The sequence below is a fragment of the Maylandia zebra genome, linkage group LG20, assembly GCF_041146795.1.
Source record: "Maylandia zebra isolate NMK-2024a linkage group LG20, Mzebra_GT3a, whole genome shotgun sequence".
Classification (NCBI taxonomy): Eukaryota; Metazoa; Chordata; class Actinopteri; order Cichliformes; family Cichlidae; genus Maylandia; species Maylandia zebra.
Genome location: NC_135186.1, coordinates 3726256 through 3746958, shown reverse-complemented (window position 1 = coordinate 3746958; position 20703 = coordinate 3726256). Strand labels below are relative to the sequence as shown.

The 20703-nt window shown below is 40.5% G+C and overlaps 1 protein-coding gene across 3 annotated transcripts; it reads right to left on the bottom strand.

The window, feature by feature from the left end:
• Window positions 1-245: 245 nt before the first annotated feature.
• mapk14a (mitogen-activated protein kinase 14a) lies at window positions 246-19982 on the bottom strand. 3 transcript variants are annotated; one of them, XM_076878046.1, is made up of 13 exons: window positions 19855-19980; window positions 19582-19776; window positions 17130-17259; window positions 16965-17023; window positions 10606-10717; window positions 5622-5651; window positions 5340-5387; window positions 5098-5212; window positions 4937-5008; window positions 3709-3788; window positions 1610-1688; window positions 1327-1500; window positions 246-1245 (listed from the first exon to the last, which is right to left on the bottom strand). In XM_076878046.1, exons 2-13 carry the CDS (start codon window positions 19698-19700, stop codon window positions 1178-1180), a joined length of 1086 nt encoding a protein of 361 aa, XP_076734161.1. In that variant the 5' UTR covers window positions 19701-19776; window positions 19855-19980; the 3' UTR covers window positions 246-1177. The 3 variants fall into 3 exon arrangements, with proteins under 3 accessions (XP_076734161.1, XP_004558726.1, XP_004558725.1); XM_004558669.3 differs by lacking the exon at window positions 3709-3788 and adding an exon at window positions 4216-4295 and having other exon boundaries at window positions 19582-19982; XM_004558668.3 differs by having other exon boundaries at window positions 19582-19982.
• Window positions 19983-20703: the final 721 nt, after the last annotated feature.

Sequence of the window (20703 nt, the reverse complement as noted above, 5' to 3'; positions counted from 1 at the left end):
GCCCTAACTGATATGCTGTGCTGGGTCCGTAAAAGGGCTGTGCGTAAATTAATACCCACAAACCTCAACGAACTGACGCAAATTCCTCCTCAATGATGTGAGAGGCTGGTAATCACACAGAAAACTATTACTTCAATTTACTGCTAAAGGTGATTCCACAAGTCCATGAATCATGGTAAGGTATCATAGTTAGAGATAAGTGATTGGCTTGGAAATAAGGATAAAAAATTAAAAACAAAACAATCTCTTAGAAATAAGTCTTTATTTTGTTAAACAAAGGACTTAAAGCAGTAGTTACTCTGCAAAATTGAAAATAGCTCAAGGGATCCTTCGATTGCTTATAAATACCAGCTCCACAAAGTATAAATACAAATCCCTCCTTTTACACATTTAAGCTGCATTTTTATTAAAAGCTATGGCACGACACTTAAATTCATATAAACCAACAACACACTAGCGAACACACACAATGTCTTGACGTACATGCTAACAGTGATTGCTTCAGAACATGTGTGAAATTTTAAAAAACATGGAACATATATATTTACACAATTTGAGCAAAGCATGTACTATGCAGATTTCTCTTCATATTTATGGGCCTTGGTGAAAATAATAATAATAAAACCCTACATAGGAAAAGGCTCAGAGTTCATCTAACTAAATTAATCAAATTGAACAGTAAAATGTGAGAAATCTAGTTGGTGAGCATTAAAGTTCAGTGACTGCACAAAGAAGGCACATTGTCCCAATTGTCAAACACCTAAAAACACAGAGATGTACGTCTGTCACAGAAATTCAAGAATCGGGGGCAACTGCTTGGAAGTGGTTCACTAGCAAACTCCTTTTTCAACTAACAGAAAAATGCTCATCCATAAATTAATCAAAAAACAAAAACTAGCACAGCAATAGGTCAAAGTGTTTCAGCATCTCAGCGTCACAGTGAGGAGTCGAAATAAAGTCTAAATATTAAATAGAAAACTATTTTAGTTGTTGGCGAGAAGGGACGTTTTCCAGCAACTGACCAACATTAAGTCATTTATAAATAAGAATAACAACTTTTTTCTTATGTTTTCTGGTTATGTTTTCTCAATAGACTAATAAGGGCTGGTGTGTGTCTGAGACTTTAAAGCATAAGTTATGTAGTCAAAAGCTTGAGTTGAACTGGTGCTGCGTCTCATTACTCTGTGTCATCCTCATCATCAAAGCTAGGTGGCTGGAAACTGCACACCTCCTCAAAGGTTAATCCTGCAAAAAAGGAGAAGATGATTTGTTTCTTTACCGAGGAATACATCAGCATGCTGTCAGTTTTAGCGCGAGAAGACGTACGTTTCCACTCATCGATCTGCAGCTCCCGGCTCTCGAAGCTCTGGTCGTAAGGCTCGGCTTCAGGCTCGTCGTCTGGATCGTGGTATTGACCGAAGTAGGGGTGGGCCAGAGCTTCAGCTGCCGTTATCCTCTTATCCGTATCCAGAACCAGCATTCTCTCCAGAAGATCCACAGCTTAAAAACGCATCCGCATGTAAACATGACTGAATCACACTCAATCCCATTGTTTCTTTATGTAAACTTTGTAAATCATAGGGAAAAACCAGGTTCTCTTTGGCATTACCGAGTGGGTTGGCGCCAATAAATACATCAGCAAAGCTCCTCTTGGGCATGTGTGGCAAGGAGCTGATGTAGTTTCTGGCCTGTGAAGACACATCAACAGAGTAAACCAAACATGAGTTCCTACCAACAGCAACATGTCGTGACACATTATTTCATTTAACTTTTTCCAACCTGTTCGGCTTTTCGATCTATCCACATCTGTGCTGCGTTTCCTGATGAGTGCAGTTTACAGTCAACAAGTTCCTCTTGTGATAATTAGAGCATCTTTAAAACTAGATTTATGAAGAATTATTGAGGAACTTGAGCTTGTATTATGTATTGCTACAGAGTTCGACTCTTTGCCTGAAGTGAGACACATGCAGTCAAAAACCCATTAGTGCCTATGAGTGCAAGTGTTTACACTGCAAACCTTGTTTCTAATAAGATAAGATAAGATAACCTTTATTAGTCCCACACGTGGGAAATTTGTTTTGTCACAGCAGGAAGTGGACAGTGCAAAAGTTATGAGGCAAAAATTAGAATACAATAAGAATAAATACAGTACACAACTGTACAGAATAGAATAAAATAAAATACTATATACAGTAGAATAAAATAAAATAAATATACAATAAGATAAAAATAGAATACAAATACTATATACAACTGAGTAAAAATACAACGATGACAGAAAGGATATCCAATTCTTATAATGGCTTTTTATTAAATATTTTTAAAGAATTATAATAAAGTTTAAAAAATAATAAACCAAGTATCCTGTAAAAAGAAAGGACTGTTGTCTTTGTCTATTAGGGAAGCAAAGAAAAAGTATTACAATCATAATACTCTTCATAAAAAACCTCTCATGTAATTCAACATGTGGTTTGAAAATAAGTGTGTTATGGTGGAAGAAGATGGCACCTTTCTAAGGGGGAAACAAAAAGAAAAAACACTGAACATCAAAATGCTGTTAGTAACCTTAACATTTAAATCGAGAAGTGCACTTTTTTTAAATCCAACTCAAGGTGCTTTTTGCAAATCACTGTTATAACCACGTCCAGCAAGCACGTCACACGACACAGGAGTGACTGAAACGGTAAAATTCTGTGTTTAATTCGAGCTTTTTGCCCCAAGAGGTCTAGTTCCTCCTTGCGCCCCACTTGCCTCAAAAGGAGTTTGAGTTTCCCTTAAACCTTGAAGCTCTTTTTAAAATGTGGCTTCAAATATTAATACCTCCGCCATGGCGGTTATCTTATTGGTAGCGTTTATGGGCGTGTCATTCTGTCTGTAAACATGATAGATCGAAAAGTTTACATCCACCAAGGTCTTCAAGGTCATTTTCATTATTTATTGAAAAAAAGTCTCATAACTTATAATTCTTACAGGTGTGGTAAAAGTACTGTATAAAGTCATATTTGACCTCTAACCTCTGCTTCAAGTTCAACAGATTGATCTGAAGGCTAAAGTGATAATATATAGCTTACTGCCACTGTTTGTATTGACAATATATAGGCATATAATGATAATGAGGGTTCAAAATATCACATTACTTTGGATCTCTGACCTCTTCTTCGAGGTCAAGTAAAATATCTTTTATCTTTAAAACTATGATTCAAATTCCACTACCTTTGTATTGGCAACATTTAAGAAGAGATACTGGTATACTGGAATTCTAAATATCAACATAATAGTTTGCATCCAAATATGTCACATTTGACCTCTGACCTCATTTTTATATGTACCTTTCTTATAAGTTGAGCCTAAAATGTGTTTTATTTTTCAAGAAAGTGAAGAGAAGGAGAATGAGCTGCCTAGATAGTTGGAAATATACTGTCGAATATTATTATATAAGAAGCTCAAGTTATTCATGCACAAGTAACGTTTGGATTTTTGTAAAACAATTGAGTGAATGCTACACTTATACTACATGCACATAAATAATGTTTAGGGGCTGAGCTGTCTTGGCGGAGGTTTGCGCTCTGAGTGCTTCTTGTTGCTTTTGTTCTATTTTAGGATGTGTTAGTGTGGAAACCATCAACATAAGCATAAATTCTGAGGAAAGTCTGACTGTCTGCCCGCTGCTAGTCCGCTCTCAAGAAAGTACCTCTGTATCCTCCTCACCTCATAGCTGGGCATCCTGTTCATTAGAGTTGCTGTGGGCGTCCCTGTCAGACGCAGTATGTGCTGAAGCTGGTTTATATCTTTGAAGTTTGTGTCAAGGGGAGTATAGTGACAGAGCAGAGTTAGTTAAGAAGCTGTGTCTGGGGCTAAACTCCAGGTCACGAGTCTCCAAGCTTTGAGCCCAGAAAAAAAACAAAACTAAAGCTTAAGCATCCTCAGAATTAGAGGAAAGACACATGACAACACTTCTCATTACAGGCACACAGTGAAAGATGAAATCACCTGTGTAACAATAATCTCACAGCAAACACTGCTTAATGCTCTTCAGAGGAAGCAAAGCACACCCACAAGGCTAGAGGGTGAAAAACATGCTGTCATTACAAAGCAGATATTTCCAGCTGAACCACAGAGTGCAGAGTTTAGAGCAGAAATACGGTTAGACAGAGAGGGGGGAGAAAAAAAAAAAAAAAAAAAAAACACAAAACTTGCACAGCTTTGTGAACTCACAGACTCTGAAGAGATTTTCTTCAAGAGCTCTGGACCTGGTTTTCCGACGAGCAGCATGATTAACTTCAACTGATCAATATCTACCAGCACACGGTAAAGGAAGACCAGACGCTGCACATGGGGACATCTGTAATCTGACCTCCTTTGAAGCTATGTAATAATCAATCCCATCATCTTTACATTTCACACACAGGAGGGAAAAAAGGAATCTGAGATGTTTCCTGTGGAAGACATTGAATTCATTTATATTGGGTGCTTTTAATAGAAAATGATTGGAGGCGGTGGGCAGCCTAGTGGAGCGCTTGCTTACAAGCTCAGCAGTTAGCTACCAAATACTGACAAAGGAAAAGAGAGAAAGAAACAGGGTGGTGCAAGGAAAGACAGAGTGAAAGTGTACCTGAGCCAAAGATACACACTTAAAATTATAGAAAGAGTCATAGTGCCAAAGTGGAAAAATTACTCAGAGGTGCATGTGTCAAGTGAGAAAAATGTGTGATCGCTCTTCATGAGAAAACGCCTCAGGCAGAGTCGTGTTGAAAAGGAAAGGCGGCTTTCCGTGTGAGGACGGAGAAAAGCAGTATTGCAGATTTATTGCAGACAAATCAGCGTGCCTCTACGTCATCATCGGTGTGTGTTGGATCAGTTTAATTTGTTATGTAAATTGTTTGTCAGCTGCAGGAGTTCATGGTGTGCACAGCGAACTGTCAGATGAAAAGGATACGGTCAGTGCCGGGAAACAGAGCACGTCCAGTGAGAAGTTCTGCCATTATGCATCCCACAGACCAAATATCCACTGAAACACAGAAGGACACAGACATTATACCCAGAACACTCTTCTATTTACAGACGGATCACAGAGGGGAGCTTCTTTATGCCGTCTACCTGTCATGTTGTAATGCATCCAGTTCAACATGATCTCTGGGGCACGGTACCAGCGGGTCGCCACGTAGCCGGTCATCTCATCGTCGGTGTGTCGTGCCAGACCAAAGTCCAAAATCTGACAACAATTTAGATGCCAAAAAAAAAAAAAGAAGCAAGACTTAAAAAATACAAACAAATCATTTACATTTGTAGGCAGTTTTGAGATAAACTGATGTTTCAAATAAAAGCAGCGCTTCACTGACCTTCAGCTCACAGTCTTCATTCACTGCAAGGTTACTTGGTTTTAAATCCTGTGGTAATTTAAACCAAGATGGTGAGATGAAGTAAATCTGTTCTTTGTTAAAAGATGAGTCTTGCATCATTAAAAATTAAATCTAAAGTCAAAGTGTTATGACTTCCTTTCTTTTCACAGGATTAACAAGTCTGACTCTGCAAAGTGAAAGAAGTCAAACCCCGGGACACTTCATGTCCTCCTGCTCAACGATTGTCTGACAAAAGTTACTATAAAATGAAACAGCACTTACTCGATGTATGATGCCTGCTGAGTGAATATACTGCAGAGAGACGGGAGCAGACGTGTCAGATTACATCATGTGTTTACAGATAGACTGATTTAACACAACAAAACACATCAGGAGATACAGGACACGATGTAAAAACATTAGATAAGAATCACTGAAGGAACTCCTTGCTTAGAGGTAGATAATATAATGATACCACTCTCATATCTGTACATTAAATATATGGCACTAGGAGAAGGTCATCTTTGCCTACAGTAGAGAATGGAAACATGGAGGGCAGCTAAGGCCTTGATTACACTCTGTTGTGGACACGGACAGCTGTAGATACAAGAGCCGAGTCACCATTCCTGTTATACTTCTTGAACCTCTGCCACCTGTGGTGCAGTTGTAGTTGGTGCTTTGTCATGCAGTCACAAAAAAGATCGGTCTGAAGACAAGATTTACGCCACTCGGACCAAAGCAGATTCACAAACACATCTCAGTTCAAAGGTGAAATCCTTTTCCTAGTACCTCAGAACAGGTTTAGTGTATAAGCACCGCCTGAATGCCAGAAAGAACTTGTTTACCTAAACTAACTATTAATACAGATAATAACTCATCTGTGACGCTATCTGCCAATTTCGTTTTTACTGTAACAACAGCAGTGAAGCTTGAGTAAACATGATTTGTAACTGAACACAGTTAAGACAATAAGTAAAATCCTCACTCCACTGAAAGTACACACAGGTGGAACTCAGGAGTGATTCTAACCTTGGCGGCCGACAACACTGTACACAATGGTAGACTGGTGACCAAGCAAATAAGACATTAAAAAAAAGAAGATTTTTGATGAGAAAGCGGTCTTTAAACACACAGAGAGACAAAGCTGTGCAGGAAGTAGGATTTTATCACAGCAGAGGTAAGAGGGAATTCATTACAATGCGTTTCAAATGTCATCTTTTGCTTCTGGTTCAGTGAGTTTTGGTCAAAGAGAGACAAAACAGAGATGGTGACTTTCAGTAAACAGAAGGGGGGCTCTGCGCTTTGTGTTTACATGTTTTTGCAAAATCTGTTGACCTGTTTTTTAATCGTTTGTTGTTTTAGCCATTAGGTGGTTGTTGAAATGGTTTTGTGGGCTTTTTGCTGACATTCTGACCTTTCTGTGAATGCCATAGGTGTCTGTGTTTAAATAACAGATCTGGCGGTACATCCCGTTAAACCAGATGTTCTCCCCCCTGATGGGGTTCAACAGGTTAAATGTTTATTGGGTGGATGCCGTAGGCATCCACACTATTGAGATCCTGTTTCTCTTTATTCTTTATCCTTTATTATTCTAGTTGCTCCGTTTCTTTGCCGCTTAACTACTCCCTCAGTTTTCAGCCGATTTTTACCATTCAAACTCTAAACTGTTCTGCTATTTCTGCTTTCGACTGCTATATCTTTTGGTACTTATTACTATTATACTTTTTAAAATATTACACTTTTTTCCTTTAATTTGTCCCATTGAAATGAATGGGAAACTTCTACAATTCTGCTAAAACTTGCTTGTCTTTGAAACTTAACTACTTCCTCATACTTTCACCTAGAAACTCCATTCAAACTTTAAAACGTTCTCAGATGATTGGGCTATTCCTGTGTGATTCAGCTTTTTCATATCTGTTACCGTTTTCATGTAATGACTCTTTAAGTTTTCAGTTACAACTTTGTGATTTTTCAGAAAATACATGTGTTGCTATGGTTGCTATGCAATTAACTCCCACTGCACACTCGTCCGTTCTGAATTTTCTCTTCATGTCTGAACAACTCCTTGCTACTCGCTCAATTTCCACTCAACTTCCACAAATTATACATCAAAACGTAGGTATTTTTGCTGGCTTTAAGACAGTGTCACTATAATTATTGTGAGAGTTACGTTTTTTTCACAATTTGCCTCGAAGTGACACATGGTCTAAAAACTCCCCATTCAAAGTCTATGGGGAGGTTGTGAAACTCAGAGCTGAAATACTGAAACTGAAGGCATTTTCAAATCGTCATATCTCCTTAACGAAGCAAAGTTAAGACATGAGGCTTGTCCCTGTATATCTTCAGACACTCCTGACACTCACAATTCAAGAATTATTTTCTCACCTATTACCGTTCTGAGATGAGTTAGACTTGTTTGAGGGGTGGAAATCTGTCCTCCTCTCATTTTTCAAATTCCGAAAATGAAGCCGTTTCTTCTCTCGTCATATCTCCGCGACGGAGATACAAAGAGCTATGTAAATCGCAGTCAAAGTACACCAAAGTCCGCTGATTCACCCAGTGCAAGAATTATGCTTCTATCCCACCTAGTTTTTGAGTTACACGACGTTTTGTAACTCCAAAAAACGGCGTTTTTCGCGTCTCACCGCGATCTAATTCTGACTCCTCATCACCCTTTTTTTCAAAGCGCCCGCCCCCTTAGAGGTGGCGCGATTGGTAATGACACCGCTCTTCAGACCAGAGGTCGTGGGTTCGATTCCACCTTGGCCCACATGTTTTTTTTTTAACTACAAATTTATACACTATCACAGACCGGTAATTCATATTGATAATTTATTACAATTCTGCAAAGTTTAATGATTTTAGCAGCTTTTCTAATATGGACCTCAGATTCTGGTTAACAGTCTATGGCAGAAATACATACAAGTACACAGCCTGATGAAGCAGACAGAAGCAGTACCTCTGATTGGTTCCGCAGTTTCACCTCTTATCAGCACAAATCTCACCCTCTTCTGCTGTTTTCACCTCTTTTCTGCTAATTTGAGCTTCTGTTCCACAGTGCACTCAGCCTCTTCTGCTGTTTTCATTAGAATTTTAAGCTTTTCCACCTTTTTTCAGTTACGTGAGAACCAGTTTGGCTCAATGAGTAGCTGAAAAATATCAGCCTCTTCTGCTGTTTTAGCAGGATTTCAGAGTTCAGCTTTTTCACTTGTTTTAAGCACAAATTTCAGTTTCTTTACCTCATTTCACAACAAAGTTCTTCCTCTTCACCTCTTTTCTGCTAATTTGAGCTGCTGCTCCACAGTGCACATTTTCCCTCTCATCATATCTTTGCTTGTGACCAGAACTCATTTGGCTCAGAGGGTAGGGCATCTGTCGTGAGACCCGGTGGCAGAGGTTCGAATCCTACCTGTGACAGCTGCTACACATGTTCACTGCTTGCATGCGCTCTGCTTTCTTGACACTCTCCAGTGTGTCATTACACATACAGCCATCTTCAGCAAGCACTTCTGCTTCTACACTTCTTTTCAACTCGGCTTTTTGCTTCTTTACCTCTTTTCAGCAGAAATTATTCCTCTTCACCTCTTTTCTGCTAATTTGAGCTTCTGTTCCACAGTGCACTCAGCCTCTTCTGCTGTTTTCATTAGAATTTTAAGCTTTTCCACCTTTTTTCAGTTACGTGAGAACCAGTTTGGCTCAGTGAGTAGCTGAAAAATATCAGCCTCTACTACTGTTTTAGCAGGATTTCAGAGTTCAGCTTTTTCACTTGTTTTAAGCACAAATTTCAGTTTCTTTACCTCATTTCACAACAAAGTTCTTCCTCTTCACCTCTTTTCTGCTAATTTGAGCTTCTGCTCCACAGTGCACATTTTCTCTCTCATCATATATTTGCTTGAGACCAGAACTCATTTGGCTCAGAGGGTAGGGCAGCTGCCGTGAGACCCGGGGGCAGAGTTTCGAATCCTACCTGTGACAGTTGCTACACATGTTCCCTGCTTGCATGCGCTCTGCTTTCTTGACACTCTCCAGTGTGTCATTACACATACAGCCATCTTCAGCAAGCACTTCTACACCTCTTTTCAACTCATCTTTTTGCTTCTTTACCTCTTTTCAGCAGAACTTCTTCTGATTCACCTCTTTTCTGCTAAATGTTTAGCCTTTTCACCTCTTATTAGCACAATACTAAGCAACTTCTGCTAATTTCACCAGAATTGTCAGTCTCTCCACCTCTTCTTTGTAAGAATCAGTTTGGTCCAGTAAGGTGAGACGCCGCCTATAGATCAGAAAGGCCAGGTTCGAATCTCGCTCAGGGCAATGTTTTTTGTTTTTTCAACTTTTTCTGCTTTTTTCAGCAGAAATCTTCAGCGTAAGGCATCCACACAGCATTTTCGCAGGAAATGCAATTTTTTCTAGTTGCTTAATTACTTTGCGTAGTGTGAATGACAATAAGGGAAGTTTTTATCAGTAGGAAAAGCTGTAAAACCTACGAAAATAAAGTTAAAAGTCCAAAATTTCTGCTTGAGGCTGTTTGTGGTAAGCAGCAGATCAAACTTCTTAACATTCAGGCCTGTCAGACACTCGGACACTGAGCCATGGCTCTGTGCTAAGCTTTGTATATCATTGAAATGCAGCCAGGTGCTGCTCATTTTATTCATTTCATCACTTTTCCCCAACACGCTTGCATTAAAATCCGGTTGCCCCGTCTCTCTGGTTACCCGGCCTGTACCACTACACTTGTCGTCTTGGAACGTCTGCCCCCCTTCCTTCTTTCAATAATGGTATGATCCCAGTCTGTCTTTGCATGTATTTGGCCACATGGTGTGCCCATCAAATTAAAGTCCCATCCCTGCCTGCATGGATTCTCAGCAGGGCTGAAGATTAGGCTGCTACATACAACCCGGCCATTAATAACTGACATATGAAATTATCTCACAGGCCAGATACAATTGTCCACAGGCCATACGTTTGACACCCCTGCTCTAAACCACAGCAAACCTGAAGAGATTTCACTAGAATCTCCAACACAGTCTGACCACTAAGGACAGGAAAGGGAGAGTTGCATTTATTGTGAAGCACTTTCTGATTTTTGTCTGTGAAAAGTGCTATACGAATACATTTTCCTTGCCCAGGTTAGCTAGCAGACACTTAGGACTCTAGCATTTGCTAAGCTGACCAGATATGAGGGTGGCATCAATCTTTATCTTGCTCAAGAAAAGGAAAGAAATAAGCACGTTTTCCACAACATCAATCATTCCTTTAAGCTCACCTTTAATCCTCGGAGGATCTGGTATATGAGAAACTGCACGTGGTCATCGGTGAGCTTTTGACATTTGACTATGTTGTTGAGATCTGCCCCCATTAGATGAGTCACGAGATACCTGCCAAAGCAGAAAAGATTGTTGTCCCAGCTTAAACAGACAAGTGTCAGAAGCCATGCCAGTGTTTGTCACGTCATTAAAAAAAAAAAAAAAATACTAATGTCATAAAATGTATTTGCACTTCCAAACTAATAATTTCAGAGCTGTTTGCAGCCTGTGCCTAATTTCCCCATATGGCTATGTGAGCTTAAACCGGTTTAGCTGCTACTTCTTTTCACTCTCACGTCTCTCGAGAGGCACCGAAAGGCCAAGCCCTTCACAAATGGAATGTCATTTAACAACACACCCCAGATAAATGGGCTTAATAGTACTGCATCAGTGGATAATTCAAATCTAATCCCAAAGCTGTTTAAAATGCCCAAACAGCACTTATGGAAGGAGTCTGCAGCGGGATGCTAGACGAGCACTTTTGGAGCCAAAACTCACAGAGCCACGTGCTGCTTCGTCAGTCCGCTGCACAACAAATACCCGTTTCATGAATACTCTTCTATTCTCACACAGTACAGAGAACGAGGGCTTAAAATAGCATCTGGTTGTGCTTGAACTTGTTCTCAGCTGCAGACATAAGGACACAGACACTCGCCTAAGTTCATTCGCCTGGGGGGGGGGAATAGATACACACACGTATATAAAATATGAATAGTGACCTCTCTTCTCCTCTCTCCTAAAGAAAGAGGGGCATGGCTAGAGCGCTGAGGAGTCTCAGGGTCATACCCAGAGCACCTGCACAGTTGACATTTTTACTTATTTTTACGTTGCATGCAGAAACTTTACAGCGTTTGGCAGATATGCACTGGAGAACAGTGTCAAACACTGCAAAAGGCATGCCAGCCCACTGACTCACCCCCTGTTCTTTTTCCCACAGGGGTCCAAGCTTTACATGTGCTCTACATGTGTGACCTTGCATTGCCTCGAGTCCTCCATATCATTATGCTTTTCTGGGAGGAGGGCAGGGCTTCTTGAGTGGACGGCTCTCCATTACAACAGCACATAGATGCTGCCACTCGAAGTATGAAGACAAAATTCCAGCAAGTCATTAAAGTGTTCAGTTTCAATGAGTCTACTTCAGCAATTTAGCGTTGTGGGCCCTCTTATTTTGTTAGTCATACATTTGTCTTCCCTTTCAAAGGCCCTGTGCCTACATTACCCAAGAAGCAATGCAACTGCAAACAGTTTATTCCACATTTCAGTGCGTCACACTTCGAGCTGCAAGCCTGCAGCAGAGATGAGCACATGTGGTTTGAAATGATGCTGCACTGACATGAATCATCTTTACATAAATAAATAACGTGCAATTCTTAAAGGGGCCACTGGAGACTTAAAAAGCAAAAAACAAAAAAATAAACAAAAATAATAAATAAATATAATCCTTAAGACTTTAATATTAAAATTCCAAATTTACATACATTGAAAACCTGATGATGGCCAAGTATAAGAAAGTAGTTTTACCCTCTTTTAGTGTTTTATCCCTTTATTGCAACTTTATGGTAAATGGACCGATTCTTATAAAGTGATTTTTATAGCATTTCTTTAACTGTTAGGTTTTGGTTAAGTTTAAAAGTCCCTCTGTTCTGTGGCAAAGAAGCGCACACGCCTTAGCTGGCAACCCTGCACTCGACCTTCTCATCCAAATATGGTCACTTCTGGCTCAAAACAAATTTAACACGCTGGTGCCTAAACACCAGCAGTGATGCTTCAAAATGCAGAATTTAGAAAGCAATGAGTGATGTCATATTGGCTCTGCCCATCTTTTATATACAATCTGTTGCAATTCATCCAATCAATTTCTTAACCACTTATCCAACTGGGTCATCAGAGGCTGGAACATATCCCTACAAGAGGCAGGGTATGGCATCTACCCCCCTGTAATCAATTTAAAAACTACCAATACTCTCTGGACTCTGAGAGGACACTGAAGAACTGGGAAAACTGCAACACAGGAAGTGTGGAGTGTCAAACTCCACTCTGAAGGCCCCAGCCGACCCACAGGCTCAGACCCCGAGCCTTCCAGCTGTGAGGTAAGAGTGCTAACCACTGCACTGCTGTACCGCTGCAATTTTAAATGTCCGATATCATAGAGGGGGAAAAAAAGTTTAGGAAAAATATTGCACAAAGATTTAATCAACTTTCAAAAGGTTGTGCAGACACAATACGTCAGAGGGGGGGAGATACTCGAGAAGATGATGGATGAAAAATGAGAAAACTTCACTACACTTCAAATCTCTGCATGAGCCTGAGTCATCTATCAGAAGCCTTTTCCACACTCTGAATTTAAATTGTGTTAACTGTGATCTGACTGAGCTGTCAGAGAAGCTTGAGATCAAATATTGAACACAGCGTTGTTATTTTCTTCTATCCTGAGACCAAACACAGGCTGCATGATCCTTATAAATTATTACAAGAATAAAACTGTGATATACCTCCAAATGATTATGAAAAAAAAAATCTAGCTTGTGTGTTGCACTATAAACACAACATCATGCAAGTTTCACGGCACTTCAAATCACATGATGCTCTTCAAAGGAGGTTTGGTGTTCCAAGGAAAAAGTCTCATTTATTCCGCTCTCTTCACATGACCCTGGATAGACTGACTGATGTTGAGATCAGGGCTCTGTTGCAGGACTCCCTGTTGCTTAGGACTCTAGTTATATGAACTTAAAATTTTATTAAAAAGCTGATGCAAAAGTAACACATAACCTTTAACAAAACTGAGGACAGACACTTTCACAGAAAACTACATAAATTAATTCATTTGATTATTGCATAGTTAGACTTAGTCACCCTCCAATTACTCACCTCCACAGAGAGCTGACTGACCTACTGTCTCAGCCAAATAATTTCCTGGGGAAATCCCAGGACAGACTGCCCAACAAACTTATCTTTGCACAAGTGGATAGAGTTTATTTCCATATTTGTTACTGCTTCTTACTTCAGCCAGTAGAGCAGTAATAGAGAGCCCAGTGCAAATGTCCAACATTTTCAAGTAATTGGTAGCAAATGTCAAATTAGAGGTTTGTGATGCAGCCGAGAACCAAGTTAAGAGTTTATATAAAGTAGGTAAAACAAACATTAAACGTGTCACCAAATATATCTGTAAAGGTGGCATTGACATGAAAATTGCACCAACAACCTATCCATGCAAACCAACCAATGAAAAATGACACAGGGAAAATGTATTGAACATGCTTACTGAAGTTTATCTAACATTTCTTGCAAAAGCCTTTGCTGGTGATTACAGCTTCAAGACGCCCCATGTATGGAGGAAACTAGTCGCATGTATTGCTCAAGTGGGATTTTGGTCCATTCTTCAAATCCTGCAGGCACTGTGTGCCCCTTCAATGAACTCTGGGCTTTAGTTCTTTCCACAGACTTTCAATTGGATTCAGGTCAGATGATTGGCTACCATTCTAGCAGCTTAATTTTTTCCTCTCTTACTGTATGTTTGAGATCATTACCGCAATGAAACATCCACCCTCGTTTCATCTTCATAATCAATAATGTGTCATTACATTTCTCCAGTGATCCTTATATGAAGCGTGCCAGTGATGTGTTGCTGAAAAACAGCCCCACACATGATGCTCACTGGAACCTTCAGTATTTCAGAAAGTCTTCTGTAATCAGTGGCATCATGTCTTACAACAGTAAGGCTGCAAAGGTCTTGAGAGAGCTCACTGGTTTTACGGTGTGACACCTTAGGCCATCACTTGGGACTGAACAAGCTGATATTAATTTGCACCAATAGCAGGATTGCTTTCTAACTACTGATACATTTTAGCCGGTGTCATGACTTTCCACACCTCCTTTACTTCATGTGTTCAATGCTTTTTTCTTTATTTTTTCTTATTGTTACATATATGTGAATTTATGGACATCTATGGTTTGATTTCTTTGAATGTGTGGATTGTTGCCAACATCTGGTGAGAAATGACATGTCAATAGCACCTTCAGACTTTACTTAGAAAACTGGGCCCTGTGCTTCGTACGTCGCTTACTACATCCAAGATTAAATGAAACATCCAAGACCAAATCATCGCGCTAACTCTGAGCTCGCTATTCCGGTTCCCCGAACACACCTGTTGTTGACGATTAGTATAGCTGGATGAAGTAATGTGAGATCACTGGGTGGCCCAACAGGGGCTACGCATCGATAGTAGAAACATTGATCGGCAACCCTTTGATTGGTCGGCGAAAATGTCGAAGGAGCGCGCTCGGTTTTTTTCGGCAGCAGAGCAAGAACTCTTGAGTGAGGGATTTCAGGAGTTTCAGAGTTTAATTAAAACGCAAGGGAACACTGCAAAGGCTGCAAAAGCAAGGAGAGAGGGCTGGCAGAAAGTTGCTGACAAATCAAACTCGTAAGTAATTCAATAATAACAATAATAATGGAGTGGATTGATATAGCGCTTTTCAAGGCACCCAAAGCACTTTACAATGCCACTATTCATTCACTCTCACATTCACACACTGGGGGAGGCAGCTACAGTTGTAGCCACAGCTGCCCTGGGGCAGACTGACAGAAGCCAGGCTGCCATATTGCGCCATCGGCCCCTCTGGCCAACACCAGTAGGCGGTAGGGTAGATTTATCATATCACACCATATTATCCAATATTATATTACATTATATTATATTATATTATAATATGTTATATTATATCCCCTTTCACATTAGAGCCACAACAGGACCCACTAGAACATGGGAACAAGTAAAAGTGAAATATAAGAATATTCTACAGAATGGTAATATTTATCACTTATATTGCTTGTCGTCTCTTGGAAAGAGACCCTGGAATACTCTGTTTGTTTGTTCATAACAGCAACCAAGAAAAGGGCAGAGCAAAAAAAAAAGACAGGTGGTGGTCCTGCACCCCCTCGTCAACAAGTTGGTTAAGTGAATAATATCCTCACGGGAAAATCGATATCTCTCTATGAGCACACTGTCGCGCTGAGCTAAAGGATCCTGTCTGTCCCGCAATATACGCTGAATTCTGAGGACTCTCCTTATCAATCTTGCACCTTCCGCAATGGGTTGCTCGCGTAAACGGACAGGATATGACTGCGACAGACTTCCCAAATCCACCTTCGCTTTTATAGCCGTGGTCTCTCATCTTGATTACACGAAGTAATTTACAATTACTACTCTGAAATATGAATTACATCTGTAATAATCACATACATGTAATAGATTGTTAATAGTACATTTCCCTTTTTTAGGGAATGACCTGTATGTATCTGTGTGAAATCAATAAAAGGATCAAGTGCTGCATTATCTTTAGTTACATTGATGTTATTTATTTATGGTGAAACAGTGGTGGAATATCGCTGTTGCTTTCGTATGAATGACGCGGACATACCTGCGTGGCCGCGATCTAATCCTGTTTACATAAAGTAAACCTGCTCCCCAGCAGGTTTACGCTTACGGCTCTGTTGCTATGACAGCAAGTCCCGGATGGGCTTCGGGGAACCGAACGATCCAGGATCACGCGAAATCGTCAACAATCTCATCCAGCTAACTTACTTAGCGAGGTACGAAGAACAGGCCCCGGGTGTTGTTTTCAATGTTTACTTTAGCCGCTGTATGCTCCCAGGACGTGCAGTTTGCTGCCACACTGACCTTCATGAATTTTAGATATTGGCGATAATGCTTCCAGTATCGCTTGGTTCAGATAATGAAGTAAATAGGATGGGTCAATAATACAGGGACATTTTCAGTATGAAATCATAAATAAGTGAGTGACTCTAAGCATTCACTTGTTGGATGAGGTGCTCCCTGGAATCTGCTACAGTTTGAACTTTCAGTGTCAAGAACAAAAAGAAAGAAGAAGAAGAAAAAAAAGAGTGACACTCCACCAATAACAAGCAAGGCAGCACGCACAACTGCATGCTGAGTCACTGCTAAGCTGTTCACTTCCAATTTCCAAGAGATTTTAACATCAACAAACAATAACTACCTGTTTTTCTGTAAACCAGGGCATGTACTACATGTTCCACAAAACCAGAAATCAGGAAACAGAAGGAAGGAAGCTGGTGATGAAGAGACTGGCTACAGCCAGTGAGTGAATAACTAACATAGCAGAGAGTCTAAAGAATGTTTGTCAGTCTCCTGGCGTGCCTCCAGGTGTTTTCCAGGAACAGTCGGGATTGTGGGCTGCTGAGAAACTCAAGGCTGCTGAGCTTCACATCACTGTTAAATTATGCAAAAGCCCTGATACTTTAAATTTAAGATAACATAAAGAAGCACATTCGACTCACACGTCGGTGAAGTCCTTCAGAGAGGTGGCAGGGGTGAAGACATCTAAGAGGCCAATTACCTGCAAGAATGAGACAAACACTGTTAAGCTCAAAACTGAATAACAAAGACCTGCAGGGCTTTGCTCTCAACAGGCGGATCAAATTGAAGAGAGACAACTCACTCACGTTTTCATGTTTCATATGTTTAAGCAGCTGCAGCTCTCTGTAGGTTCTTTTGGCGTGGACGATGGACTGAAAAGGCCGAGAGAGCTTCTTCACAGCGACCTTCAAACCGGTCTCCATGTCAATGGCGGAGCTGTTTAAAAGAAGTCAAAAGCATACATGTGAGCTTAAATCTCATTGGGGAAAACACCTTAACTTTTAGCATACACCAATTTAGATCATAAAACCAACAAGTGATCAGCATTTATTTAACACTGAAAGACTGTGGCTTTAATATCGATTGATGTTGATGTGTCTGCGGGCACGCTGGTGTCCCCACAGCAGTCACACGAGGCCATCCACAAGCCGTGACTCTGTTTAGGTGAGTTAAGCAGGGGTGGGGTGGGTGTTGCTTTTGGGTCAGAGACAGTTGGTTTTCAGAGCGGGGGATATGCTGCTGCCAGGGCTGCTTGCAGTCTGCTGAGAGATGGCATTTTCTGCTGATGTCGTGCTTTTCCCCCCAGCCTTCAGCAGCTCTTCCTGCAACCTACTTTGGTTTTTTGAGAGCAAACTCAGACCCAGACTGAGCCACATGAAACGCTTCAGTTCCTCTGCCTGAAAAGGACGGGCTTGCTTTGATTAAAGGTTAACAAAGAAACCACCTATAGCAATGCCAACCTAATAATAAAAATGGATACAGGGATTATCATCATAGCAAGAAACAGAGGGCTCGAAGCATCTTTCTAGTCTCTGGTTCAATTCCTCAGCATATATTTGAGTCACCTTAACTGTTCTTCCCTACATACACTGCTGCACTGAGCTTTTACCCATTTCAAGAGCATGCAGGAATGTAAATCCCACATACAGCTGTATTAGATATTAAATCATCCCGTCAGCTCCCTCATAAGAAGGACCTCGTGTTTGATTGAAGGAAGTCAAAACAGTGCAGTCATCCTTTGTCTTACATAATGCAGACACTATCTAGGCAGCACCCTCACTGAAACAAAACGAGTATTTTTTAAGTGGTATGAACACATCTAAAAAAGACTATGTCCTTTAGCAATTTGCGCATAACAGTGTTCAGTTGTGCAAGCTTCTTGGACAAAGACGCTCCTTAACTCGTTCGATTTATTAGGTATGATGATATGGGAGTCGACTTCTGATAAAGCCACCAACCTGCAGCAGGGTTCAGGTGTGCGTCATTGCCACACAGTTTAGAGCATGCTGTTCAGTTTCAGTTTCAAATTACTGGCTACAGTAAACTTGAAGTCATCACGTAACTGCTAACAATATAAGCCAGCGCACTGTTATAATAAAAACAATCACAGTCAGTGCAGCAGTAGCAGCGAGCTGACAGTAATCTGACCAGCAACAGATTATCCTATTGCCCAGCAACAGCACAGCTGTCCTCTTCCATTTGCAAAACAAACATCTGCTCACTAAAAGAAGTGTACCACTGACTATGTTGTGTCCCAGATCGTATCAGCAGCACAATCCATTTAATTAAAAACCTATGTAAAGGGTCCATTCAGCCAAAGATGACCTTACTGCCGCTAGGCAACATTAAGGAAACCCACCCTCAAGAGGCAAGATCTCCACTCTGCTGTGCATGCAAATACCTCTGAGCTGCAGATTTGTATATAACGTATCAAACATTAACTGCAGGGCTCCCTAACATATAACTAGTTATCAAGAGTGAAAGGCAACACTGAGAGAACATTAAGGTTTTGATGAGGCTGCCTATCAAATTTGCATGAAGACAGCAGCTGGTTTTCATAGCAACCAACTTGGGAGGTTTTAGCAGCTGTTGATCATTTTCAGTCATTATTTTTAAAGTTAGCCACAAAAGTAAAAGATACTAACATTACAGTGACTTAAACAGAAAACTGTTTGCACTTATTATTATCATAGATTTTTTTTAAATAGCCAAATAGTCAATCTATCGGTCTATTCATTGTTTTAGATTACAGCACTCTGACTTTCTTTATCCATGCAAGATCAGTGAAGTGGACATCTCAACTTTCCACTTGTGCTCCTAATAAGAAAAACATCCAGAAGCTGTGCTCACATCGTCAATATGAAGGGACTGAGTTAATTCAAACAACCTACCTAGCAGCAAGCAGCTATATTTGTTGCACTAACGGTGCAATGTGCATTAAATGTCTTTATCCAGAACAAATGTGGTCGGAGTAACCTGAGGAGACCAGAACACTTGTGTGACTCTTAACATGCACACTGATCAGTGCATGTGGATCAGACTTTCTATACTTAGTTCACAGCCAGGAATTTATTAGCACTTAATAATTACAACTCGGTAACACGTCAAAGATAGCAAGTTCTGGGCTTTTCTTGCTCAAACAGACACCGCGGCTCCACCTTGCTCGCCATTAGCTTGTGAAGCGCAGGCCTCGTCTAAATGAATGGACAAGTCAGGCTAACTTCACCTAACTGAACTTTTTGGAGGAAGGCGATTTACCAGACAGATCCGTAGGCGCCGGATCCAACCGGGGTCAGTCTCTGGTACCGCTCCGGGACTTCCCATATCGTCTTGTTCACCTCCTCTCGATAAAAATCGTGTTTCTCTGGTCGCGACATTCCTGCAGGACCAACTGCCGACCACCGACCGACTTTCTGCTCCAAGGTGGGGGACTCCGAGCCGCGCAGAGCTCAACTTTACCAAAGTGCAAAAAAAGTGGCGCTAAACGAAAAGTTTCTCGTCCCCGGAGAAACTGATGTCGTTTAAAGTTACCGTGCTGCCTTCTTGTGAAGTTCTGCAATATGTGCACACACTTTTCAGGTCTCCACGTTATTTGTTCCTCCTCACCCTGCTGGTTCTCACGCTCGCCCGAGATTTCACCCCACTCGCTTCGCTAAACGGCGCAAAATCTCGCGGGAAAAAGAAAGAAAAAAAAAGTTGGGACAGCTGTGCGGACGACGTCTGAAACGGTGCTGCGTTCAGGTAGTGCCGGAAAAATACTCGGAGAACTAATCGGTGTCAGACGATTAAAAATAATAATAATAATAAAAAAAATGAATGTGGCTTAAGCATTTTAATCTGCAGAATATCGAAAATAATCCCGTTTAAATGGATAAAAGTTATGAACTTTCCGTGTGAATTGGAGAGTACTTGACTAAAGTATCTTAGTTATACCACCCGATTAAACAGGATGTAACATTAAGAGTTAACTGTGTTTTTTTTCCTGTAGCATGTTTACTTTACAATAAATTCACTAAAAACCCATATTTATCCGCTTGACTCAAAATGTACACGATAATTATCGTCCTTAAACCAACAACCACTTTATTTTTTTTTTTTTTTATTTGTGAAGTGAGCTTTAAAAAAGTACCTGAAGGCAGCATCAGAGGTCACGTCCTGGTGAGAGACTTTTAATGTAGAAAATGCATTTACTTTACAGTAAAGCATAATCGTATGTTGTTAGACAGCAGAAAATGTTAAACTTTGGCAAATATAACTCACTCAACAGATATAAATTTACAACTGAACAAGATGTCAAAAAAAAAACAAGTATAAAAGAGGAGAAAAGATATACACGGTCACGTGTACACAGGTTCTAAATAAATTTGGATCCTACAACGT

What these genes read in the sequence shown, in the direction of transcription:
- mapk14a (XM_004558669.3), bottom strand. Translation starts at nt 19,700, where the DNA reads ATGTCGCGACCAGAGAAACACGATTTTTATCGAGAGGAGGTGAACAAG. An exon ending in AACATATGAAACATGAAAAC is followed by an intron (nt 17,024 to 17,129) that starts GTGAGTGAGTTG and finishes TCATTCTTGCAG; the next exon opens with GTAATTGGCCTCTTAGATGT. An exon ending in AGATCCTCCGAGGATTAAAG is followed by an intron (nt 5,652 to 10,605) that starts GTGAGCTTAAAG and finishes GTCTCTCTGCAG; the next exon opens with TATATTCACTCAGCAGGCAT.